General features: G+C 45.7%; 3 protein-coding genes across 5 annotated transcripts in view; 1 reads left to right on the forward strand and 2 right to left on the reverse strand.

Moving 5' to 3' along the window:
* Positions 1–916: 916 nt before the first annotated feature.
* On the reverse strand, positions 917–5,597 carry LOC6601235 (muscle M-line assembly protein unc-89). Its single transcript, XM_026992403.1, has 5 exons — positions 5,237–5,597; positions 4,050–4,262; positions 3,767–3,982; positions 1,194–3,704; positions 917–1,110 (listed from the first exon to the last, which is right to left on the reverse strand). Exons 1-5 carry the CDS (start codon positions 5,373–5,375, stop codon positions 986–988), a joined length of 3,204 nt encoding a protein of 1,067 aa, XP_026848204.1. The 5' UTR covers positions 5,376–5,597; the 3' UTR covers positions 917–985.
* Positions 5,598–13,266: 7,669 nt separating this feature from the next.
* LOC113566504 lies at positions 13,267–14,629 on the forward strand. Its single transcript, XM_026992404.1, has 3 exons — positions 13,267–14,290; positions 14,344–14,546; positions 14,624–14,629. Exons 1-3 carry the CDS (start codon positions 13,267–13,269, stop codon positions 14,627–14,629), a joined length of 1,233 nt encoding a protein of 410 aa, XP_026848205.1.
* A 372-nt stretch (positions 14,630–15,001) lies between these two features.
* Positions 15,002–26,442, reverse strand: part of LOC6601233 (trichohyalin) — a 48,093-nt gene continuing 36,652 nt past the window's right edge. For 2 of the 3 annotated variants that reach the window (XM_026992365.1, XM_026992366.1), the window contains 5 exons: positions 19,248–19,482; positions 18,869–19,183; positions 18,689–18,800; positions 18,361–18,609; positions 15,002–17,477 (listed from right to left, as the gene is read on the reverse strand). In XM_026992365.1, coding sequence (XP_026848166.1) covers positions 15,869–17,477; positions 18,361–18,609; positions 18,689–18,800; positions 18,869–19,183; positions 19,248–19,299 — 2,337 coding nt within the window. In that variant the 5' untranslated portion in view covers positions 19,300–19,482 and the 3' untranslated portion in view covers positions 15,002–15,868. The remainder of the gene's footprint in view (positions 17,478–18,360; positions 18,610–18,688; positions 18,801–18,868; positions 19,184–19,247; positions 19,483–26,442) is intronic. The other variant, XM_026992367.1, reaches the window with a different exon arrangement.

The raw sequence follows: 26,442 nt of genomic DNA on the forward strand, positions 1-26,442 counted from the left end.
TTTCAACAAAAAAGGTCAAAGCATAAACGTAAGTGTGCTCGCAATGTTACGTCATACGTCATAACGTTGCTGGTAATTTGAACACTTGTTGCTTGTCAGACAGTAGACTGGACATTTGTGTACCCTATTGCTTTTATTGAATGCTTAAATTCTGTTTTCTGAGCTGCTTTGACACCTAATTAATATTGACCTTTTTGAAAAAGTTTATTAGGATATGATTAAAAAAGAGGCTGACTAGTTTCTGCACTTATTGGGGCCTGAGATGACAAAGCTTTTGTCAATTCTATAATTCGGAACTATTCGATCAACCGAGATCATAAACTGGTGGTTGAAATATTCTTTCATTATGCAATTAACTAAAGTAATTTATTAAATCCTTATATATTGTTTTATAGATGATTTTATAGCGTGAGTCCGCTGAACACCAACCACTACATCGCACATCTCTATGGAGAAATAATTTGCCATTCTTATGTCAACGTTCCAGTGGGCAAACTATTGATAACTCATTAACTCAACCCTAGCGTCAATAGGATAGGGTATAATCACTAAAAATACAGTATTTTGTATGGTTAATGGTATAATATAGAGCTGGTCGATTTTTTTTAAAACCCCAAATCAATATATTCTTAATATGTAATATATATATAATTTTCTGATGATATTTCTCTCTGCTCTCACTCGGCGCCACTGCTTAGAAAATCTAATAAACCTATATGTTCGGGGCAAATTAAAGATCATAGGGTATAGAAAATCACATTCGCAAGGCTTTTTGTGTTTTAGCTCTCGCAAACAATATATTGAAAATGTCGAAAAACCATCGATCTATCGCATAACTCCAAAAGCTGGTGCCATCGGTTGTTTTTCCATCTCTATTGAAGCTGCATACCTTTTCGAGGCAAATTTTTTGCTTTATTTTCGTTAAATTGTACTTTAAAATCAAATGCAATTGCTTAGAAAAGTGTTGAGGGTAGTAGTGCAAGTTTTATAAAATCGTGCAAACACGCGACGCTTGTTGCTCGCCATGTCCGTTGCTTAAACTCAGCTCGCTGTTCACTTTATTTTTGTTGTGGTGCTGCGCTGCTGCCGGCGGAGGCGGTCGCGTCTCATCTGAGTTCAAAATAATACAAAGTTTTCAGGTAAATTTATACATATGTACATATTCACAGTAATTAATCAGTGCGTGATCTTACCCTCAATATCGACGGCCCTTTCGTTGCGACATGAGAGCCGCATGTTATCCAGAAACTGCTGAACGAAGCCCTTGGTCTCCTCCTCTGTTTTCTGGGCAACCGCCTGGACATGGGAATGCGTTCGCATTTCCATTGCCCGCAAGTCATCCTGCATGGCCTTTTTGCTGCGCTCCACAACGGCATCCAGGGGATCATCGTAGGGATTGCTCGGCTCGAAAGGCGTGCTGTCGTCGAACTGCGCTCGATTCCCATTGCCCGCTGAATTGTGATTCGAGTTCACAGACGCGGTCGTCCGTTCATCCTCCTCCCCAGAGCCCAAGGTGGTGTTTGTCTTGGGACCGCCTTCCTTCGAAGAAATGTCCATGTCCTCTTCGTCACCACGTGGCGTGGACACTGGAGTAGTCTGAGGATCCGCTTCGCGGGCTGCCTTGATCTGGAACAGCGACGATATATTCTCCTTGGCGCCAAGCACCTCGCTGGAGATCTTGTGGGTCACCGAGTCCATGGCCCTGCCCATGGAGTCTTTCGTATCGGAGGCTGCCTTTGCTGCACTGCTTCCTGCCTGCTCCATCGCGTGCATTGCATCGTTGGCCATGCGCTGGGCACTCTTGCCCGCGGCTCCGACTGCATCGCCTACAGCATCCACTGCTCCGCGAGCACCTGTAGCCATGCGCTCGCCAGCCGCTTCCATGGATTTCTTTGCTTCTTGGGCGGCATTCTTCACTGCCATCTGGATCGAGTCTTGCCTGGAGTTCAGATCATCCCTCATCTCTTCAGTAGCCCTCAAAGCGCCGTCTTTGTGCTCGGCCACTGTCTTCTCCACGCGCTCTTCCACCTGTTGCAGCATCTGCTCGGCATCCGACTCCAGCTCCTCCATCGAGTCCTCTAGGGATGTGTCTGGCATTTGCTCCTCCACCTTGGCCGTGACATCCACCCCGTTGTTGATAAACCGTATCTCGTTGACCACCTTGCTGCCATCCCTGGAGTCCTTCGTTGTGGTTATCTCCACCGCTAGCTGCTCATCCTCCTCTGTGGGTGGCGTGGGCGTGGACACTTGAATGGTGGCAGGGGCAGACACTTCTTCCACCGTCTCCAGGCTATCGACCAGCTCGGGCGACGTCCTCTCCAGGTGCTCATGATCCATGGCCGCCTCGTACGAGAAGTTCCGTATGGGCGTCTTTTTGACGGTTTGTGGAGTGCTGCCATTGCTGCTGTCTGGATATGGTGTGCGCGGACGCAGCATCTGCTTCTCCTGGCTGCTATCCAGCTTCTCCAAAGGATTACCTGGCTGCACAAAGCGTGCCGACTGCAGAGAACCGATCGAATCTGTCGGGGATTTTGGTGGTGGTGGTGTGGGCGTATGCGTGGGGGGAGTTGGTAGTTTATCCATTGAATCCATGGGTTTTACTTCGGCTGCCATGGCTTTTACTGGGGGTTCCATGCGTTTTGTAGGAGATTCCATGCTTTTTGTAGGAGATTCCGTGGGTGCTGATGGTTCCATCTGCTTGTGTTCTGCACTTTGCGGTTTCGTCGGTTGCTGCTCCTCCTTTTGGTTGTTCGGTATTGCTTCCTCTTCATTGCCATTTACCTCTGGCTCTTTCGGATGTGCCTCATAATTTGCCTGTACTGACTGTACTGCCTTCGATTCCTCCTTTGCCTCCTCAACTGTATCCTTGGTGGCTTTTCCTTCCTCTTCTGCCACGTTACCATTCGTTAAATGCTTCACAGCCTCCATGGCTGCCGCTGTTCCAGCTGCAGTGGCTGCTCCCGCAGCTATGCCAAATCCCTTGTCCGGGGACATAGCCTCCATCTCCTCCGCCACCTGTTGTTGCTTGGTGAGGCTGCGGCCGCTGCTGCTCCTGCCCTGCTCTAGTAAATTTGCATTTGCATCCTTTGGCTGCAGGACGAAGGCGGTGGTAGATGCGGAGGCCATCGAAGATCTGGGTATCCCCTGCACCAGAATGTGCTGATCCCCCACAGCAATGTCCAGCAGGCGGAGATTCTTGAACTTGGAGATCTCGCGAAAGGTCTTCAGGTGGTGGCCGCTCTCTGAGAAGGTCGTGAAGAACTTGTTGGCCTTGCTGAGGGCCGCGTAGAAGGAGAAGCCCTTCAGGAGCTTCCAGATGGGGCCGTTCTCCTCGCTGTCGTAGTCGTAGAAGCGCTGAAACACCAAGCTCTTGTTCCGCACCGACTCGAAGCTGCGGTAGATATTCCCAACGTTGCTCACGATGTATATCTCGCTGGCCTTCGAAATGTGCATGAAGATGATCTGCTCCGTAGGAGAGAGGTTCTTCTGCAGCTCCGTGAACTTGGGAAACACAAATTCGTTGAGGTGCCCCGTAAGAAAGAGACTTCCGCTGGCCGTCAGCACCAGCGTGGACTCTGGCCCGCAGGCAAACTGCTGCACGGTGGCGTCCAGCTTAATCTCCACGGGATGGCCATCGTAGTCGGCCTCCAGCTCCCCCAGCTGCTGCTGGGCATTCGAACCGCAGCCAATCAGCCGACCAGTGGCTGTCGAGAGTATACGTATATTCAGAGAGAGATTATCCTTTAATTAATGGGGGTTTACTCACTGGTGAGCACCGCAAAGTGCTCGTTGCCCGCCTGCACGGCCAAGAAGTTGTCCGTCTCCTCGCTCTTGGACAGATAGTCATCAAACTCCTCCAGCCGAAAGGGTTTCCGGATGATGGCACACTGCTGCTGCTCCACCTGGGCGCTGATAAAATGCTGCGCCACATGGGTGTCCTCAGGAAAGATGTTGCGACCCGTAAAGAAGATCTCATTGGAGTCTTTTTCGTGGGATATAATGGGCTTAGAGTGGGGCTTTCCCTGTGATGTCTACAGCTGTTTACTTACGTGTTAGCATCACGGACCAATTGTTGCCAAAGGCCGCATCGCAGATCTTCAGTCCCAGGCTTTTCAAGGCCTTCACACATGTGGGCTTTGTCACTATATCCCCATTAGTGGTGCTGTTTCCACCCCTTTTGCCGCTGGCCGTAGAGCCGCTGTGGCCGCCAATCCCCAACTGTCCGAAGTGATTCTCGCCCCAAACAAATAGTCGGCCAGATTCTGTAATTGAGATAAAAGCCGGTGGGCCGGGGGTTTGACATTTGCTATGGCTTTTAGCTGTTGCTTTTTTCTATTGTTTTATTATGTTATACGATTAGTGGAAGGGGGGGAGAGGGTGTGGTGTCGTGTGGTGTGGTGTGGGGTGGGGTGGGGGTGGTTGGCTGGGGCTCCCTTTTCTTGACTTTTATTGATTGTAGAGAGAGAGAGTGTTTCGTTTCGTTTTGGGACAGCCAATCCCTCTCGACTGCTATTCGACTGTTCGACTTTACGCTTCAATTACGACTTGGACTTGGACTGCTTTCGGTGGCGGGCGGGTTCTCCGTTCACTTCGTGAGTTCGCCCCATATTTCAGGTATTTTTTACGTTACGCCTGACCCCATTAGGATACCGAAATATATTGTACAGGAGTAGTGTGTGTTGCCGTGATTTGAAGTGCTTGCTGGCTTGCTTGAGGTCTCTCTGGGCGCTGGTCTTCGGTGTCTGGTCCGTGGTCCGTGGTCAAGCTTATGTAATGTGGGTCAAATGTGGGACAAATTTGGTAGTAAATTGGGAGTTTCCCCAAAGGAAACACTCATCGCAGATGATAGTGCCACATAATCCTTCGTCACCAATTTGTCCAAAGTTAGTGGGCCATAATTTAGCCATTCAATAGCCGCTAGCGCGGGCCAGTTCTGCCCTCAAGACTGGGCCAACAGGAAAGTGAAAGTGAAGTGAAGTGCCTGCGGGGGTGTGCGGTGGTAGCTTATGATTATTTAAAGAAAATTGCAGTAAACATGCAATGCAGAGGCAGCCAGCCAGCCAGCCAGCCAGACACGAAGAACCCATCGTCAATTCACTTTGACTTGAACCACTTGACCACAGTCTGAACTGAGAATGGCCAGGAAGACTGGCCAAGGAGAAGGTGGCCAGCAAGGAAATGCAGACAAAGGGAAATTGGGGTCACTCTTTTGGGAGCGAATACTCGTTGTAGTTACCGCATATGACTGCACTTTGATGGGGACCCGATATCAGTCGCTTCACGGGATCATTTTTAATGTAGAAATAGCTCTGGGTATTCTCCGCCAGATGGGATTTGCCCAAAGTGAATATGGCACCAGTGCTGGGTATATCCATGTCGTTTATGTTCTACTCTTTTTCGGCTATTCGGTATTCGGTTCAGTTTTTAGATTTCGTTTCCGCTTTTATTGATTTGTATATTAACGAGAGACTGGGAGGTCTTGCATATTTCTCTTTTTGCCGGCTGCAGTTGCTCGTCATGTATATCTGTCGTTTTATATACACAATAATGCCATTTGGAGTTGCGTGTGCCGCACGGACCGACCACAGGCGGAGGGGGGACTGTTGACTGTACGCGGAGTTCGGGCTTGCGGCTTCTGACCCGGCGGCACTTCTGGTCAGTTGAACGTTTCAGCGCGTACTGGTCAGTCCTGACTAGCCAGGAGTTAGCTCTAGCCTCTAGCCTCTAGGCATGGCTAGACATACACACACACACTCCCACAAGAGCTGCCATCAATATTGGGCCATTTGCGCCCGTATAAGTATGCTATGAAAAAAGGCTTGCTGCTTGCCTGGTCGTTGGCTCGCTTCGTGTGGAGGGGGGGACGTGGCAGGAGGAGGCCTGGCCTGGCCTGGCCTGCCAGTTGCCACAGTGAGTCACCCTAACCCCAGGCAACATTTAAACCAAGTTAAGTTATTCCACTCTTCCGAGCAGAGCGGAGCGGAGGGAGAGCACCGAGGGGTTTCCTTTCCCTCTTCTTTCTCTTTCTGTTTCTCAAATATTTATGGCATTTGTGAGTAATGTTTGCAAATCTCTCAGAATACGCGAACGAGACGGGAGAAGGCGTAATGTTAAAAATAGCATTAATATATATTGTATGTGCAGGTGAATGCAAATTGGGACTGGCCCCTATCCCAACCCCTTGACCTGTTGACATTTGCATAAGGGAAAAGTATGCCACCGAATTCGCGACACATTTCTCAAAAAAGTTAATTAATTCGTTCGGGGCGGGGCGGGGCGGGGCGTTCTTCCTGAGAAGTAGTTCTGTTTTCGTTTTTATGGCCTATTCGCCATTAAAAATGGGCCAAGTGGTTGATCCCCCGTCCAGTGTTCCAGTGTCCCGGTCTCCCAGTGTCCCACTCTTCACTTACGACTCTTCACATTTGCAGACTTTCGCAGACAATTTGCGTCAATTAATTGATTTTATTGTGGGAATCCCAAAGAAGATACAATTAGATATAGCTTATGCAATAAGTGCGTGTATTTCTGTTTTAAATGAATGGGAAATGTTAAAGGTGTTTCTGAAAGGGGAGCAGAAACAGCAACCGAAGGAGGATAATTGCGAGACCAGGCTAGAGCTCCAGTTCTGGCATCCATTTAGAAGGCTTCTTTTACTCGGCTTTAGCCTCAATTGAGAAGGTAAACTTTCTATATATATATATATATATATAGCACATACATATGCTCTTATTATATGCATGTAAAACTCCTGCAGCACTTTGGCGAACATGAACGCCCCACGAGTACGAGTACGAGTACGAGTACGACGGGTACTCGAATGTCTATGTAATTTATGAATCGCCTAACAAAGTTGTTTGCCTCGCAAACTGCAATAGCTGCTGGCTACTGTTGGCTTCTGCTGGTGTTGGAGTTGCAGTTTGGCTCTCTCTGTTGCTTGCCATTTCCTCCGCGCCCCCACCCCCCACCCGCCGTAGGCGTGCCGGCCAATGTGCCAGTTATCCGTGCTGCCCCTTTTGGGGGAGACGCCTCCTCCTTCGGTCATCCGCTGACTTGGCAAAAAGCAAATCTTATGCGTTCCGCTCCAGTTTGAGGTGCATGCAAATGTTGCCCTTTGCTGAGCGTTGAACTCTGTTCTGTTCTGTTCGGTTCGTGAGTGTTTTCTTCTGCCTATTTTTAGTGCAGGGCGTAAAGTCGTGACAATTAGCCAAAGTACATTGAACTCTCTTCGATTGGGGCAGCAAAGAGATGCCATGTTTGTGAATGATGACGTAAAGAGGAAAAGAAAAGGCACCCAAAGTCAGCTGTCGGAGGTCTCAGGCGGCACCGGAATGTGTCGAATGGCTTGACGAATCTATTTTGACTCCCGAGTAGTCGAGTGCTCCGGTCGAAAGGTTGATTGAACCTCCCAATCGATTGGAGGAGCTGGCAGCCGTGAGAGAAGGGCTTCCCCCATCCCACTTTCCCTCTCTTAACTAACCGAAATTAGTCGGCTTGACCTTCATCGTGGGGTCCTGTTTTCCCAGTGCCCTTTCTTACCTTTTCCCTTTCTTGTTTTTGTTGGTGTTGGGATGGGTTTGGGATTTGTGTTGGTCTTTTCTTGGACTTCTCCCCTGACTGTGGCGTGCGCTTTTCATTTCGTTTTATTGCCTGACTCAAAGCTTGACCCGCACAGGGCCAAGAGCCGCATCGCACCACTGGAGGTCCGAGTGGAAGGTGAAATGGCAATCATTGTGTAAATTGTTTACCAGCTAAGGCGCAAATGTAGAAGGAAAGGAAAGCTTGCTATTTTCCGTATGGGTCTTCTTGGAATGCTCTTGCTTTCGCACCCACCCATGCCCTGGACCCACGCTTTTCCCCTCCCCACTTTCCCTCACGGCACACACACACTTTTCTTTTCCTTCAATGTCAAGCGATATGAGCACGTTCCTGCAATTTATTTCTCTGTTGTTCCACGTGGCCCTCTGATTATTTGTTCAAGCTACCAAAAAAAATATAGGAAATTAGCTGGGAATTAGGCGATTGTCACGCCCACGCGGCAGAAAAGAAACGAAAAAGAAACAGCAGCAGAGGCAGCAGCAGCAGGAAGTGCCACAAAGGAAGCCACTAAATGTAGTCTACTTTTCGGCTTGCTTTAATTATTATTTTTTTTCATGAGGAAAATTTGTATTTTATTATATAAACTTTTGTGGCAACTTAATCTAGTTATACATTTAAGGGGAAAAGCAATTGTATCTCCTGTACACACATAAAATGAATGTTACATATATGGAACGGGTATATACATTATTTACAATATTTATACAAAATTAATGGAATTTTATAGGAGGGATCTAGTAGAGAGATCCAAGAGCGTATTTCCATATCGTGACCTTGCTGTACAGTGACATCTTATTCTTATTATTGGTGCAAGTAGACACGCCATCTTTCCCGCTTTCGCCATCACCGACTGTCGAACCATGGTGGTATGGGTTTTGACGTTTAGTGTCCTGTCCAGTACAACCCCTAAGTATTTGTGCGAGCTCTTGTGCGTAAATGTGGAGCCCAGCGTAGTAATGCCTCCGCAAGAAAGTGTTCCTGTAGCAAACTTAACATTAGCACATTTACTGCTGTTGATGCCTATGTTCCATTTCTGAGACCAGACCTCAAAGCTGCTCACATATTGCTGCAGAGCTTCAGTGGCTAGATTTATGCTTGGACTTCTGGTCAGCACTGCAGTGTCATCCGCGTAGGTTGCTATCAACACATCGTCCTCGTCCAACCCAGTTATTACCCTTGAGGAAGGCATATCGGCTGTATATAGGGTATAAAACGTTGGTCCAAGAACGCTGCCTTGTGGGACGCCTGCACAGATTGGGCGCTTCGATGATTTTGCTCCATTTACAACAACACTAAAACTTCTGTCCTTTAGAAAGCTACTCACCAGCTGGAATAGCTGCGGCGGCAATATGTTTCTCAGCTTAAAGAGGAGGCCATCAAGCCACACCCGGTCAAACGCTTGTTGAATGTCCATAAACACAGCTACCGAATACATTTTTTGCTCCATTGCATCAAGCGCGAAGTTGACCACACGATGAAGTTGTTCTGGCATGCCGTGACCTTGTCTAAATCCAAACTGCCACTTTGGAATTCTTCGCTTTACAGGTTCAAGCTGCACGATGCGGTTCAGTATCATTCTTTCCGCCATCTTCCCTAGCGCTGAGAGCAGGCTAATTGGTCTGTAACCATCGACTTCTGTGTGTTGTTTTTCTGGCTTAGGTACCATGGAGATTAGCGCCGTCTTCCAGCAGGTAGGAAAGTGTCCTATCCTAAGAATGCTGTTGAGGAGCAGCACTATAAATAGCAGGGCTCTTTTAGGCAGAAGTTTTAAAGTCCTGTTGTCCAGCAGGTCCTCACCAGGGGATTTTTTGGCCTTCAGCTTCTTAATTTGCTGCACCACCTCTTGAAATGTGACTGGGCTTGCTGGCAAGGACATTTGAAATGGCATTTCCAATTGTAGCTCGACGGCCCTTCGTGTAACAGCAGACATAAGATTAAATGGCTTAAATCTTTGCTCTAAACTGTCTGCGAAGATACTACTGTGCTACTGGAGTAGCACCAACCGCCTGCTGGATTTTTAGTTGGCGATTTAGGCATGACTACTCTTTTAAATCGGCTTGTAAGCTTCCAGAGAGTAGAGTTGAAAGATGCATCGGGGCCAGCATTTTCTAAAATGTTATCAATGCTCCTCTGCTTGACTTTTGCAAGAACCTTTTGCAAGAACCTTTTGCAAGAACCTTTTGCAGACGGTTTGATAGTCTCAAGTAGGTTTGATGAACTCGAGTATCACCCGTTCTCGCATACTCTCTTCTTACTCTTCTTTTCAGGCGCAGGAGTGCAACGGCACTTGGGGGAAGAGTATCTTGTCGTCGTTGGCTTGGTGAACATTGGTTTACAGGCGCAGCAGAAAATGCAGCCAATTTCTCATAAATATCGAGATTGCATCTTCCATATCATCGGTACTTTTTATTTCCGTGTTGAGGTTGATTCTACTATCTACTATCGTGAAAAGACATGCCGCGCCCCGATCGGCTGCCATATTACAGAAATATAGCGTGCAGAAGAAGCCTATATATTATTGATATGCAAAACCAAACCCAGATCGGTGAAAGATCAACTCTCCCAGGATCGGGAGGATCCAGACTGTGGAGCATCAAAATCTCGACTTTGAAAATGAGGCGCAGAGATATAGCTCCTATGGGGATCCTATGATCTCAGACAAATATAGCCAGATCGGTGAAGGACCAACTCCCACAGGATCGCGAGGATCCAGACTTTCGAACCGCATCAAAATCTCGACTTTGCAAATGAGGCCGATTTTTGGCAAATTTAATGATGTAACCATCATGACTTTTTGTGAAAATCTTGAAAAAATGTATGTCCCTTTTTCCGATTGCAGTCGGTTGGCAGGATATAACAGAGATATAGCGTACAAAAAATAAAACCAATATTTAATTATTTGCCCAACTAAGAGTTCGGGAGGGTCTATCTCGGCGAAATATGTCTAGATCGGCGAAGAGCCTACTTTCCCAAGATCGTTCGGCATCAAATCCACCTTTCCAATCCGCTCGCCGTCCGCAGCTCCTCCGTGGGTGATTCCGCCGTAATTCCTCATCCTATCCTGGGTCTTCCTGCGGGCTAAAGCCATGATGAAACTGCTGTGTCGCGAAGTCACAGCGGCGTCCCCTCCGCTGCAGAAGGGACCAGTGATCGACAGTGGAATGGTTGATTCACGCCCACGAGAAATGTTAGTCGTACCCGATTTCCCCCCGCCCGACGGAGCGCTAACCAAGCATCGTATCCCAGCAGGACAGAAGCGCACCCCTTGCAAGATTCGAACCTAAGAAGCCATCGTCATCCTTCGACCTGGCTATGGCAACCAAGGCAGGAATTACGCGGACAACTAGGCTCTAAATAGATTTCGTTGCTGTTAGTTTTAAGGATATCAATGTTTTCCACTTGTTTATATATTTATACTAGGTTAAGTTATGATGAATAAAACTATATTTTATAATTGTTATTCTTGATTTTTATCGTACAATTGTTATTATAATTGAAATTCTTGATTTTTATTGAATAACTATTATTATAATTGTTATTCTTGATTTTTATCGTATAATTGTTATTATAATTGTTATTCTTGATTTTTATCGTATAATTGTTATTATAATTGTTATTCTTGATTTTTATTGAATAACTATTATTATAATTGTTATTCTTGATTTTTATTGAATAACTATTATTATAATTGTTATTCTTGATTTTTATCGTATAATTGTTATTATAATTGTTATTCTTGATTTTTATTGAATAACTATTATTATAATTGTTATTCTTGATTTTTATTGAATAAATATTATTATAATTGTTATTCTTGATTTTTATCGTATAATTGTTATTATAATTGTTATTCTTGATTTTTATCGTATAATTGTTATTATAATTGTTATTCTTGATTTTTATTGAATAACTATTATTATAATTGTTATTCTTGATTTTTATCGTATAATTGTTATTATAATTGTTATTCTTGATTTTTATTGAATAACTATTATTATAATTGTTATTCTTGATTTTTATCGTATAATTGTTATTATAATTGTTATTCTTGATTTTTATCGTATAATTGTTATTATAATTGTTATTCTTGATTTTTATCGTATAATTGTTATTATAATTGTTATTCTTGATTTTTATTGAATAACTATTATTATAATTGTTATTCTTGATTTTTATCGTATAATTGTTATTATAATTGTTATTCTTGATTTTTATTGAATAACTATTATTATAATTGTTATTCTTGATTTTTATTGAATAACTATTATTATAATTGTTATTCTTGATTTTTATCGTATAATTGTTATTATAATTGTTATTCTTGATTTTTATCGTATAATTGTTATTATAATTGTTATTCTTGATTTTTATTGAATAACTATTATTATAATTGTTATTCTTGATTTTTATTGAATAACTATTATTATAATTGTTATTCTTGATTTTTATCGTATAATTGTTATTATAATTGTTATTCTTGATTTTTATCGTATAATTGTTATTATAATTGTTATTCTTGATTTTTATTGAATAATTGTTATTCTTGATTTTTATTGAATAACTATTATTATAATTGTTATTCTTGATTTTTATCGTATAATTGTTATTATAATTGTTATTCATGATTTTTATCATATAATTGTTATTATAATTGTTATTCTTGATTTTTATTGAATAACTATTATTATAATTGTTATTCTTGATTTTTATCGTATAATTGTTATTCTTGATTTTTATTGAATAACTATTATTATAATTGTTATTCTTGATTTTTATTGAATAACTATTATTATAATTGTTATTCTTGATTTTTATCGTATAATTGTTATTATAATTGTTATTCTTGATTTTTATCGTATAATTGTTATTATAATTGTTATTCTTGATTTTTATTGAATAACTATTATTATAATTGTTATTCTTGATTTTTATTGAATAACTATTATTATAATTGTTATTCTTGATTTTTATCGTATAATTGTTATTATAATTGTTATTCTTGATTTTTATTGAATAACTATTATTATAATTGTTATTCTTGATTTTTATCGTATAATTGTTATTATAATTGTTATTCTTGATTTTTATTGAATAACTATTATTATAATTGTTATTCTTGATTTTTATTGAATAACTATTATTATAATTGTTATTCTTGATTTTTATCGTATAATTGTTATTATAATTGTTATTCTTGATTTTTATCGTATAATTGTTATTATAATTGTTATTCTTGATTTTTATCGTATAATTGTTATTCTCGATTTTTATTGAATAACTATTATTATAATTGTTATTCTTGATTTTTATTGAATAACTATTATTATAATTGTTATTCTTGATTTTTATCGTATAATTGTTATTATAATTGTTATTCTTGATTTTTATCGTATAATTGTTATTATAATTGTTATTCTTGATTTTTATTGAATAACTATTATTATAATTGTTATTCTTGATTTTTATTGAATAACTATTATTATAATTGTTATTCTTGATTTTTATCGTATAATTGTTATTATAATTGTTATTCTTGATTTTTATTGAATAACTATTATTATAATTGTTATTCTTGATTTTTATTAAATAATTATTATTATAATTGTTATTCTTGATTTTTATTGAATAATTATTATTCTTGATTTTTATTGTATAATTACAGAACCCCAAATGAGTGACGAGGAAGGGGAGGAGAAGAAGGGCAAAGGAGACTCTGATGAGAAGAAGGCCGAGTTGAGGCCCGAAACGGCATTCATAACTAACGATGGCGACACCGGAGTAGAGGATGGGAGAACGCCCACACCCACCATTCCAAGCACCACTGCAACGCCTGATGCGGAAGCTGTTGAGCAGGAGCCCAAAGAGATAGCCGCAGCACAGAGTGAAACCAAAGCAGTTAATGATGATGAAAGCCAACCCCTGGTAAAGGATACAGCAGTCCAGAAAGAGGATAAAAGCCAACCCCAGGTAAAGGATGCAGAAGTCCAGAAGGAGAATGAAAGCCAACCCCAGATAAAGGATGCCGCCAAGAAAGACGATGAAAGCAAACCCCAAGCAAAAGATGAAGAAGCCATGAAGGACAAAAGCGAACCCCATCAGGACTTTGCCGCCTACGCTGAGCATGTGACCTATGCTGAGAATGGCGATGCCATCTACACGGACCCCAGCAGCAAGCAGGAGTACAAATGGTGCAACATTAAAAACAGCTGGCTGCCGATGAGTGGCAATGGGGAGGATCCGTACGAGAACGAGTTCTACAAGTGGTGCGATGAGACAAGCCAGTGGCTGCCCAAGACGCAGACGGAGACGGAGCACTACAGGTGGGATGAGGAGCAGCACACGTGGGTGCTCAAGCAGCAGCCGGGTCAAGATGCCGTCTACAAGCTGGATGAAAAGGGCGAACGCACCTACACGGATAAAGATGGGACTGTCTACTTGTGGGATGCTGAGAAGTCGGCCTGGTTTCCGAAGATCGATGACGATTTCATGGCGCAGTACCAAATGAACTACGGCTTCATTGACAACACGAGTGCCGGGGAGAAGGAAAAGGCCGACAAAGAGATAGCCGAGGCGAAGCGCAAAGAGGAGGAACTCAAGCGAATGACGGCCGAGGCAGAGGCGGCCATGGCCAGAGACGAATCTGGTGTAGGACCTGCAGCATCCTTGGGCAAGCGAAAGGCCCCAGAGCCACCAAGTAAGGCATGAGACATGGCCAGAACCTATTTCTAATGTTACATTCCCCTGCAGAATGGTTCGAGATGGATCCCTCGCAGAACACCAAGGTTTATGTGGACAATCTCCCGCTGGACATCACCAAGGAGGAGTTCGCGGAGCTGATGGGCAAGTGCGGCATGGTCATGCGGGACCCGAAGACGCAGCAGCCCAAACTGAAGCTCTACACGGAGGCGGATGGTCAATTCAAGGGCGATGGCCTCTGCGACTACATTAAGGTAAGGAAAAGGAGTACAAACTCCTCTTTTCCAACTTTATTCTTTATTTCACTTTATTTGCTGTGGCTTAACTGTAGATTTAATCTTGCATAAATATTATATGGTAATATTATAATATGTTTATCCATTCGATTTCATATTTCATATTTCTGATTCATATTCTGATCTTCGACTGATCCTCTGCTTAAGTTTCGCTGACTTTTCATGTAGATTCGCATCTCTTTTCAATTCTCTTGGGTGTTGTGTTTTATATATAGTATATTATTATATAGTAATAGTATTTAAAATTGGTTAGTGTACTATTAAAATGCATTTTACTTGGCTATAAAATTGCTTTTGCTTTTGCTTCGATTATCGCTTCATTCTTTTCATTTTAAACAAAATAAAACGTTAGAAAGATCCTCCGTCCGTTTCCATCCAGTTTTGAGGTATTAAAAAATACAAAAAAAAAAAAATTTACATTTAAACATACTTTAATCATTATATATAACCTAAATAGTTAGTACATCGGATTTTTGTATTATCAAAAAAATTCCTTAGTAAATTATTGCTTCTACGGTGCTTCCCCCAGGCCGCTACATCTCGAGGACACACTTATGTGGGGGGAAGGCAAACGAGGGATCAGTAAGGACTCTGCTAGTCATTCCCAACTTTCTATAGTTATATGAGATATTTCCATATATTTGTGTGCTCTAATTTGTAAAATTCTTCGTGATTTATGGGCTTTAAAATTGCTCGATATTCTATATAGTTTATAGTTATATATTTGGGTGGGTGTGGGCGTGGGTGGGAAGTGGGAGTGCTGTGTATGCCGTTGTGGGTGTGGGTGTGTCTATCCTAGACCTATATATAGGATATATTCTATATATATAGCATATAGTATATATGTTTACTGTACAGTACTACATAGAGCTAGAGCGAAGTTCCCATAGAGATTAAGTGTTTCCCGGTCGCTCGAAACGATTTCCAAATGTTTATTGCGGGGACATCGCTCGACTGCGGATCAAATGCAAATGAAACTGGGTTTCCCTCCCGGAGCGATGCCCGGTTTGTTAGTTCCCTCCTTTCCTTTCCTCTTCTATCCTCTTCTATCCTCTGCTATCCTATCCTTCCTTTCTTCTCCTTGTAAATAATACTTTTGCGTGATTTTTTTTCTTCTATTAAAAGCAAAAAAAGCAATTAAAAAAAGGGGATATCGGCCCAAGCGGTAGTACGGATACTGAACCAATTCTCGAACGATATGTCTCGGTTAGTAACGGGAATTAGTGCGTCGTCTGTAAAGGAGATTGGAAGAGATATATGTATGTAGGACCAATGAGATCCTACTCGGCGTCATTCAATCGCATGGCCTGCTGTATCCGCTTGAGCTTCTTTTCGTTCTGCTCGCGCATCTTCTGCTCCTTGAGCTGCTTGCGCCGCTTGCGCATCTCGATGAACTTCTTCTGGTCCTCGGGACTCAGAGCCGAGACGCGTGAGGTGTACTCGCGACGCTTCTCCGCGAGCGTGGCCTGGACCAAAGCATCGGCGGCCTTCTTGGCGGCCTCTAGCTTGCGGTTCTGTTCGGCTGCCTTGGCCTCCTTTTCCTTCCGCTCGGCATCCTCCTTGGCCTTGCGCGCCTCCTCAGCCTCGCGCATCTCCTTCTCCAGTGGGAGTTTCAGTGCGCGCTCCTCCTCCTGCACCTCCTTGCGCAGTCGCTCCTCCTCCTGCTCCAGCCTCTTCTCATTGGCTTCGCGCTCGGCAATCTCCGCTTCGCGGGCCCGCTGCAGCTGCTCCCGCCGCCTGTTCTCCTCGTGCAGTCGTTCCAGCTCGCGCTGCTCGAAGATGCGCGTCTCCTCCAGGCGCTTCAGCTGCTGGCGCTTTTCCTCCTCCTCCTGCTCGCGACGGATCTGCTCTTGGCGTTGACGCTCCTGCTCCTGCAGCTGCTCCTTGAGAGCCTGTTCCTCCCGCCGCTTGTTCTCGCGGGCCTCGGCCAGCTGCTTCTCTTGCTCGGAGTTGGCCTCAGCTATGCGCTTCTCGTGCTCCTCCCTCAATCGTTGCTCCTCGGCCAGCCGCTCGGCGGCATTGCGACGGTCGATCTCCTCCTGCTCCTCGCGCTGCTTTCGCATCTCCTCCTCGCGGGCACGGCGCTGCTCGGCCTCGCGTTCGCGCTGCTTCTGGATGCGTTCTAGGCGCAGTTTCTCGGCCTCATCGTCAGCTGTGCGCCGACGCTCCTCCTCCGCCTGCCGCTGCTTCAGTTGCTCCAGTTCGCGTTCGCGCAGCTGCTGCTGGTACTCTCGTTCCTGTTGGTCGTGCTGCTGCTTGTCCTTGAGTGCGCGGAGCTGCTGTTCCTTGTGGTCCCTGTCCTGCTGTTCCCTCTGCTGTCGCTCCTGCTCCTCCTGCAACTGCTTCTGCTGCTCCTCCTTCACCTGCTTCTCCTGCTGCTCCTTCTGGTCATGGGTGGCCGCTCGCACGCGCAGCTCCTGCACTTCAGGGTGTGGCTCTTGCTGCTGTACCTGATCCCGCTCCCGCTCTCGCTCCCGTTGCAATCGCTGCTGTTCCTCCCGCTGCTTGCGCTGACGCTCGCGACGCAGCTGGCGGTTCTGTTCTTGGCGCTCCTTTTTGCGCTGTTGGCGGCGTCTCTCCTTCTGGCGCTGGCGCTGCAGCTTGCGGTCGTACTGGGTCATCTGCTGGGGCGTCGGCGAGGCGGGCAGGACATCGTTGCTGTGGTTGTTGGCCAGAGCAGCTGGCGCAAGGGCAACTGTGGGTGCGACGGTGGTGGATGAGACGCGTGGACGCTTGCGAGGACGCTGCTGGGGAGTCTGGTGGGAGTTGACATCGTTGGGGTGCACCGGCTGTTGGCGGTTTCGTGGCTGATTGCGACGATTGTTCTTGCGGCGACCGGGAATGATCATTTCCTCATCGCTGCCCTCGGCCTTCACCCGACGATGGTATCTGTAAGACAGGAAAATACTCATTAATTTTCATTATACTCGTTTCAGGTGGAATCTGTTCATCTGGCGCTGAAGATCCTCGATGATTATGACCTGCGGGGCCACAAGATTCGCGTGCAGCGCGCCCAGTTCCAGATGCGCGGCGAATACAATCCCGCGCTCAAGCCCAAGCGCAAGAAGAAGGACAAGGAGAAGATGCAGAAAATGAAAGAAAAGTGAGTTGCCGAGGGAGGCGAGACTCCTGTATCCTTACAAGTTTCTTTGCTCTTTGGCAGATTATTCGATTGGCGTCCGGACAAGATGCGCGGCGAGCGCTCGAAGCATGAAAAGACGGTCATCCTCAAGAATCTCTTTACCCCAGAGCTCTTTGAGAAGGAGGTGGAGCTCATCCTGGAGTATCAGAACAACTTGCGGGAGGAGTGCGGCAAGTGCGGAATGGTCCGCAAAGTGGTCATCTATGATGTGAGCTTAGCCAAAGGAAACTCTAGAGAGCAACCAAATAATCGAGTCACTTTTATGCATCTTTCGTTGCAGCGCCATCCAGAGGGCATTGCTCAGATCAACATGTCCTCCCCGGAGGAGGCCGATCTGGTCATTCAAATGATGCAGGGACGCTTCTTTGGCCAGCGCCAACTGACCGCTGACCACTGGGATGGCCAGACCAAGTACAAGTGAGTGAAAAGTCACTGCAATACCAAAAAGCGGGCTCTAATTGTGGCCTCATTTCAGGATCGATGAGTCGGCTGTGGAGGCACACCAGCGCCTGTCCAAGTGGGACGAGTACTTGGCGGCCGAGGAGGCGGATAAACAGGATAAGCAGGATAAACAGAATGCAGGAGGGGAGAGTGCAAGTGCTTAGGGCTAGCGATGAACCGTGGCCTTACCTGCGATCCTTGTCGTTGCGATCGATTATCTCCAGGACCACCTCATTAGCCCGCTCGTTGGGATAGGTGGCGTTCCAGCGATTGTAGATCTTGTAGCGGTTGGCCTCGCTCACCTTCGGCATCTTGTGCTGGCAGATGAACCGCAGCTTGTCCGGGCAGGAGCGCGCCGACCAGCGGTACTTCAGGCTCGGATCGTAGACGGCGCAGTTGTTGTCGTTGGGCTGGCTGTTGGAGATAAGTTGCACATAGCTAGAATTGTTGCTTAAGCGTTAAATCAATGGAAATAAAGAAGGAAAGGACAGAGCATCTGAAGGAGCGCATCACTTACGTGGGATCCATTTGGCTGAACGAGTCGTAGGTCAGGTTGCGCCCGCTCATGCTCCACTGCCAGAGATGGTTGCGGTGGTCAAAGGTGGCCCCAATCCACACTGGCTCGCGATCTAATCATTTAAGTTGAGATAAATTTCCCCGTGAACACACAGTTGCCCATCGGATGCCCCTCACTCACCTCCTGTCTGGGCATCCTCCTTCTGCAGGAATGTCCTCAGCTTGCGGTCGGCGTACTTCAGGGGCTCGGCCAGATTGGCGTTCTTGTCCTTGCAGAAGAAGTGCGCCTCCAGCCAGCTGCTGCGCTGGCTCACCAGCGAGTAGCAGTCGGTGCCCACGCGCTGAAACTGCGGCGGGCACATGGCGTACATGCGGCGCTTGTTGGGCCGCGCCGACGGGGCCAGTGCACCCAGGGCCTGGGCCGGCGAGGGGCCATCGAAGCTGACCGCCGCGCTGGCTCCGCTGGCATGGAACTCCGCCCGGATTGTGTGTGCAACTGCGCGAGATAACGAGATGCTCAATAAATCATGCCGCATGTGCAACCGCAAACCGCTACTCACATAAAACTAAGATAAATACTTGACAGCACAACATTCTATTGCTGCCACTCATTGTGATTCCTTCTCGTTGATGGGATTTTCTTCTGTTGATGGCACTGTGTTTCGTGGAAGATTCTCTGGTGGATGCTGGATGCTGAATGGTGGATGTTGGATGGTGGATGGTGGCTGGTAGTTGGTGCTTGCTGGTGGCTTCTCCTTGCTGTACGCTCTTTACATCGCTCAACCGGACGAGTGGCTGGAAGATGGAAAAAAAAACGAAACGAACGAAATGAGCATTCGTTAATCTCTCAACTCGTCTGCTTATCATAATTTTGTGTTGCTGTTAGATTATGCAAATATTTATCAGAGAGCCTCTTAACAAGTGTTACCGCTGATGGATGGACCTGCGAACGCCTCCACACTTTGCCAAGAAGACAAATTGAGCAAGCGATATAATATATTTGAACAGATTTATTTTATTTATTGGTCATCTTCGTCTTCATTTCATTCATAAGCAACTCTTGGCCGCCAGAAACTGGTCGGCACTCGGCCGGGCGTCTCCTCTTTGCCTTGTCAGTGGCTCATTTGCTATGGCTTTTGTGTAGAATTTCAATTAGCACTTTCATAACTTTAACCACCTTGTCAGGTGAGAGACAACATGGGTCCGGTCCGGTACGGTCCGGTCGTCTGCCACTGCCACCGATGCTCGTTGTTGCATTCTATTTTCAATTTGTTGACACACTGCCCACAAGAGTGCGCTACTGTCTGGTCTCAGTGTGTGCGTTGCAGTGACCCACTTTGGCCCAACAAATGACTTCGAGTGGCGTGGGTTGATCCGCAAACTGTTTTACCAGAGCGTTGTGGGGTTTCGGGGCTTGGCGGTGAGGGATGGGAAGTGGGCTATTCTTAGCTAAATAGATACTCCCTTGCCATTCATCCACTTAGATAAATTGATATCTTTTCAAGCGTGTTTTATCATTGCATTTACGAATAGTGTATCTGTGCAAAAAAGTCGTGAAGGAACTCCAACGTGTCCTCTCTGGGATGTCACTCGAGAGTGGGGAAAGATTGGCTTAGTCGAAACCGGAATTATTTTATTGAGAGCAGCCCCAACTGGTGGCCGAAAAGCAGAACTAAAGGAGTCAGTCTTTGGTCTCCGAGTACCGGGGATTTCAAAGGTCTATATAAACTGGCACGGCATTACGCCACAGCGGTGCTAATCAGGTAGCCATTTTCTCGATCAAGGCCGACTATGTATCCGTCCCAAATGGATGGAAGAATGCCTCTCAGTCCGACATGGACGAGAAGGAGTAAGTGGTATGTTTCGGAACGTCCTGTAGTCCAGGGACTTTGCCATTCAGTGTACGATTCAATTTTCTTTGGCATTTTATAATGACAAACTTTTCCAGTTTAAAACGAAAGTAAAAATGAAATATGTACGAGTATGTATTTATCGGAAGATATTCCACAGTTTTTGCCGACATTTTCCCCTTAAAATTAATCTTCAATTCATGAAAAATGCATGACTAAAAAGCATTCAGCACGTGCACTTATCAAGCAGGTCTCCCAGCAGCATACTCGTACATACGAGTCCGTATGTGTTTGTGGGCTTGATTGTGTCATTTTAATTGAGCCATTAGAGCGTGTGGCTAATTCAGCGCTGCTCCCGTCGCGTACCATCCCATGCCATCCACTCGCGAGGAGACAAGTCAGGCAGATAGACACACGTATGCACACGACTAATCATATATAATTTCTGTAAAATAATGCAGGCCCGCGAAGACACAACAAATTAAAAGGGGGAAGGGGGGAAACAAAGAGTTAAAGAAGTAAACACAAGCCGGCTTTCTGCTGCGGGCCACCACGACAGTCAGCCAGCAACTCGCTCGACGACTTTGCCAGACACGCTGGCTTTAGCCGGGCCGGTTCGGGTGGGGCTGTGGCTGTGGCTGTGCCTTTGGATACTATGGTTGTGGCTGTGCCTCCGGCCTGGTCTTGGCCGACAGCAATCGACAACGACAACAAATTCCTCAACGATGACGTCTTGACATTCATTATGGGCTGCTACCGATCTTTGCAAGGTCCAGTAGTTGTAATTGTCGTCTCTGCTGTCTGTCGTACTGTCTTACTGTCTTACTGTCTGATTGTTTGCTTATTTGTTTACTTGCTCGCTGGCTGCCTGGTTTGTTAGCTCACCCCCATGATGGTGATGATGACGACGGGAACTCGGCGAGCGATAGACCTTCAAGGCGGCGCCGACGTTCGTCCATTACAACTCGACATTTGTTTGAGTGGCTAATAAAAAATACAAAAAAAAAAAGAGACGCCACATCACCCACACACAAAAAGGCACGGAGTGGGCGATATTTGACTGATTTATGACCCACTTTGGATGCAGTTCTCTGTGGGAGAGCGAGCAGACGACATTCAAATGGCATTTGAGACACAACCAGACCAGTGTGCCCATGGGCCATGAGACTTGTGAATGGGACACACGCACAGCTGGCTGCCTGGCCTTGATCTTGAACTTGGGGCTGGAGCTGAAGCTGGGGCCGGGGCTGGGGCTGGGGCTGGGGCTGGGGCTGGGCCGCGACGTCAATCTGTTGCGGGTATCTGGTATCTGTGTCTGGCTCTGGCTCTCTATTACAGCCTCCACGAAACGTTTGCAGTTCAGAATTTGCTTTTAATTGGATTTCTCAACAAGTTCCAGAGAAACTTAAAAAGCCACACACTGACACGCGGCAAATCAATCAAACAGGCTCCCCATCCCCATCCCCAAACAAATCAAAACCCGAAACCAAAAAAAAAAGAGAACCAAGAGGCTTAATGCCAAAAGAGGTATACGCGTACAACTTTTTAAAGCTGAATCTGGGCAATCAGGCAATCAGGCAGGCACGCAGGCGGGCGGCCAGAACCTTTTTCATAACCTTGCCCAACAGTTGGAGGTTAAATCTAAGACCATCAAAGCAGCGACACATCGGGGCATGGACGACTCTGCATGGGAATGGAAAACGCACGTGTGACCCGCTTCAAGATGTGTGATAAATGAGGCACAGAGTCTTCTCGGGTGGGGTATGGCTTTCGGCGGTGGTTTCCTCGATTCGGGAACTCAATTTACATTTATGAGGTGCTATTTCTGCTCTGCCTGGGAATTGACATAAATTATGGAGTTCCAAGAAGTGTTTATGGCCATTCGATGATATATGACGTGTAATTTGTGCGTAATTATGATTCCTTCAACAAGAACCGAATGGGAGTGGGAGTGGGAAACAGGAACAAGAACGGAGGAGAGAGTATGAGGAGGCTTCTCCTAATTGAGATCTCTTCAGCAGATCATCAGCCACACGCCCACGCAGTCGTGTTCACACACACACATCAATCGGCCATTCATCGGCCAAGTATAGTCATTGATCCATCAATCAAATACCCCATCGAACTCGAGTTGAAAGCAAAAGTTGAATGGCTTCCCCAATGGCAACATCTTTGGACTTAACCTCTTCACGTTGGGGTTCAATGCAAACCGCTGCCAAACCTACAAATATTTAAAAGCAGAACTTATAATAATCTCTATTTGGGGAAGTGGACAAATTGGAGGCATTAATCTTGACAATACTCCTCGTCCGAGTATGTACGTCCGTTGGGGGAGTTCCTGTACGGGCCGTGCCATAATCAATTATGAGGAATCTGCTGAACAAAATTAACCCGTTCTTGGCATAATTAAGTTGCCAGCAAAATGAATTTGCATAATTTCTGTTGCTGTTGCTTTTTCTGTTTCTGTTTAACTGCGAACTTAACAAACAGACAGACAGACAGACAAACAAACAGGCCAAATCGATGGCACAAATTGTTGACTAAATACCAGTTTGCGGTTTAATTAAAGGTAAACGTATAACGTAAATGCATACATATGTATGTATTTATGTGGATGGAGCTCGAGGAAGTTGAAACATTTATAGAGACAACATACTTTGCCTGTTTTCGCTTAATTAATTTATGCGCATTTCATTGATTTACGAGTATTATATGCAGCCGCAACTCGAACCGAACCAAATAGTTTAACAGCAAAAGCCAGCAAAAGCCAGCAAGCCAGCAAGCGAGCAAAAATGGAAAACAAAATGGGAAAAGCAGAAGCGGTGTCCCCACAAATGGCAGCCATAAATTGTAGTGGCGATTTTCATGTGGCAAATCACAGAGTGGCAATATAATTTATACGCAACTTTGCAACAGATTCCCGACAATCACCAGCCAGCCACAATTGCAGTCACCTTCTCCGAGTGCTCCAAGTGCTCCGAGTGCTCTGCTCTTCCATCTCCATTGCCATCTTCGTCTCCATTTCCCCTTCGTGCCTCAATAGCATTGCAAAGTGGCCGAGAAACGTTTTCACAGCTGCCATCGCCCCGCATCCCCTTCCAATTGGCTGCGTTTTCATGCTTCACCTGTGCGAAATCCATCTAAGAAGAGCCAACACGTAGCTATCTCCGCATCTATCATGCCTTCTGACTGGAGCTTTCTTTCGCCGTGCCGCAGTGCCGCGCCGCGCCGCGCTGTGCTGCCGTCTTTCCTTCCTGCCATTCATTCATTCATTCAGTCATTCTTGGGCTTGCCACACATCGCCTTTGGCTGGTTCTATCCCACTGATACCTACCCCCCCTCTTGGGCACCCTGCCGTCCTTTCTCCCCCGGCAGCTGGAAAAGTGAAAGTCATTTAGTTGCAGACAAGTCATTGGGGGGCCTGTCGCTGTGGTCCCCATGCGACGCATGGCGTATGCGCAATATCAAGTATACGCACGGCGAAGGCATGAGGCTGCATTTTTTAATTGAATTCGACTGCATTTAAAGTTTAAAAGTTGAAATTCATTTACAGTTTCGCCCGAAAACTTTTTTAATGAGTTTAGATGAATTTTAAATGGATTTCTCTCTTCTCTTCTCTCTTCAGCGGATAGCACTCAATGGAGCAGCCTGTAGATTGTTGATTAGTTCTTTGGGTGCGGCACAGCAATAGCCATACTCGTATAGAGTGACCGCACTAAAAATTAAAGCACCCCGAGGCATTCTGCGAAGCTCTTGGCTCGGCTAAAACTCATAAATCCAATTCGGGATTATGTGATTCATGGAAGAGCCACTGGCAATTCATCAGAACTCATGCCCCAGGCATCACAAATCAACTCAACTGCAATTTGGATCCCTCAAAATTCACCTATCAATCACTTCTACCTGCTTCGGAGCCCCACAATGGCAGTGGAGCACAGTCAGAGTCCTACCCCAAAAGTTATGACATAACTCAGCTTTCAGGGTCCCCGGTCCCCGGTGCCCGGTGCGCGGTGCCCGTTCCCTGGTACCTCTTTAACCACATTCGTATCTGCTGCAGCCATCACTTGAGGCTGAGGCCTGACTTTGAATCGCAGCACGTAACATTACCCCGGCTCCAAGATATCTGCCGAGTGTCTGTGTGCATTTCAAACTGCGAGACAACTACTGGCAACGTCATCGACCAAATAAACTGTCGGATTGACTCGGTATCCGATTCGAGGCAGATTTCGCACTGGGCGCAGGCGCCGGCGGCTACGTCAGCGTCGCATCTATGTATAACACGTACAGCACTTGAGACCCACCAGCAACAACTGGAACTGGAACTGTGACAGTGACTGGATGAAGTGATGTCATGCCGCTTAAATTTATGCCGCACTATTCGCTCAAGGGGCGCCCCAGTCTATCTATCAGCATCAGTCGTCGTCGGTTACACTTTGAAAAAAGCACGTGAATGCCCACATTCTATATTGCCTACCTACAATATATCTTGGATCTGTATAAGCTATATTCTTCCTGTTCATTTTCCCACATTTTCTCCGAGTGTGGTTCCCAGCGATGATGTAAATTCCGTCTGAGCGATCTTCGCATTCTCTTTCTGCCTATGTAAATAGATCTGCTTTTTTGTATTTTCTGCCGCGTTATATATAGCCGTGTATATATGGGTTCTGTGTGTCGTTTTCATTGACATAAAACTGTCACATGAAGTATTTTTAATTTTTTTTTTATAATTTTTTGTTGCGTTCCAGCAACGGAACTGTAAAAATATTTTCTATTAATTTTTTCAAGTTCAAAACTTGGACAACAAAAACACGAACAAAAAAAAACGACACTGGGAAAGCAAATATTTGTGAAAATTAAGTCTGGAAAAGCAAACAAATTTTGCGGAATTTTGTTTTCCGGATTCTGGCTCGTGTTTTTTGAGGGAGCGAAGGGAGGGCCAGCCCCTCCACAAATTGTTTTGGCGATGGCATCTGAGGGCCAAGTAAGTTGACCATTTGGCTGGCCATTGTTTGTCTGTTCTGCTTGTCGCCGGTGAAGCATCGCGTCCAGCATCTCCCACTGCCACTCCTCGGGTTCTGCTCTGGAGCTGGTTTTGAAGTTGAAGTTGAAGCGGGAGCAGGACATTTTATGGTTGTTTGCAGTTTTTGGGGAGGACCACAAATTTGTCGGCGCGTGTCATGACACACACTTGACACTGGACCGTGGACCATGGACCATGGACCATGGACCATGGAGCAAGGACTATGCTCGACACACTGCTCTTCATTTCTGGGTAATTTGCCTGAAATGCAGGCGGCGGCTTGCTGGCTGGGATCTGGCCTCCATTATCGACGCACGCATTTGTGTACGAAATCCAGGGTCCTGGTTCTGCTTCTGGTTTTTGGTCCTGTTTTTGGGCCTTGCTCCTTGTTCTTTCTATTCTAGTTGTTCGTGTCAACGATAAATCAAAAGTTTTATCTTGTTTGTTGACCACACTCTCCCCATCCCATCCCACCCTTCTGCCACACATGACTTGGCCACAAATTCATTTACAGGCTGGAAATTTGTTGCTTCGTTCCTGGTTTTTGTGCTTGTGCTGCAGAAAATGCTGGGTTTGCATGGGGCATAATCGCATTATGAAATGAAATATTCTTAGTCCGGAAATATTCAACACATCACGTATACGCAGAGCTGACAATGGCCGACAGGCAGGATGGCACTCCTGTTACTACAATGTTGAATATCCGCTTCACATTCCGCAGACACAAACAAAACATTTTCATTTCCAATTGGACCGTTTTTTCCACACACACACACACACACACACACCCGCTTTTCCTGGTTTGGTGCATTGAACCTACGCGCTACAGGACACGAATGGAAAATGATTTCCGCTCGGCAGTAATTTATAGCCGACGGACTACGG

The sequence above is a fragment of the Drosophila persimilis genome, unplaced genomic scaffold (assembly GCF_003286085.1).
Source record: "Drosophila persimilis strain 14011-0111.01,24,50 unplaced genomic scaffold, DperRS2 tig00000732-arrow-arrow-pilon, whole genome shotgun sequence".
NCBI classification, from domain to species: Eukaryota; Metazoa; Arthropoda; class Insecta; order Diptera; family Drosophilidae; genus Drosophila; species Drosophila persimilis.

Excerpts from the sequence above, each read along its gene's own strand:
- LOC6601235 (XM_026992403.1), bottom strand. The coding sequence starts at position 5,375 with ATGGATATACCCAGCACTGGTGCCATATTCACTTTGGGCAAATCCCAT. Across the intron at positions 4,263-5,236 it reads TCAAAGTGCAGTCATATGCG|AATCTGGCCGACTATTTGTT; the intron begins GTAACTACAACG and ends TCTCAATTACAG. Across the intron at positions 3,705-3,766 it reads GCACTTTGCGGTGCTCACCA|CCACTGGTCGGCTGATTGGC; the intron begins GTGAGTAAACCC and ends TACTCTCGACAG.
- LOC113566504 (XM_026992404.1), top strand. The coding sequence starts at position 13,267 with ATGAGTGACGAGGAAGGGGAGGAGAAGAAGGGCAAAGGAGACTCTGAT. Across the intron at positions 14,291-14,343 it reads AAAGGCCCCAGAGCCACCAA|AATGGTTCGAGATGGATCCC; the intron begins GTAAGGCATGAG and ends ATTCCCCTGCAG.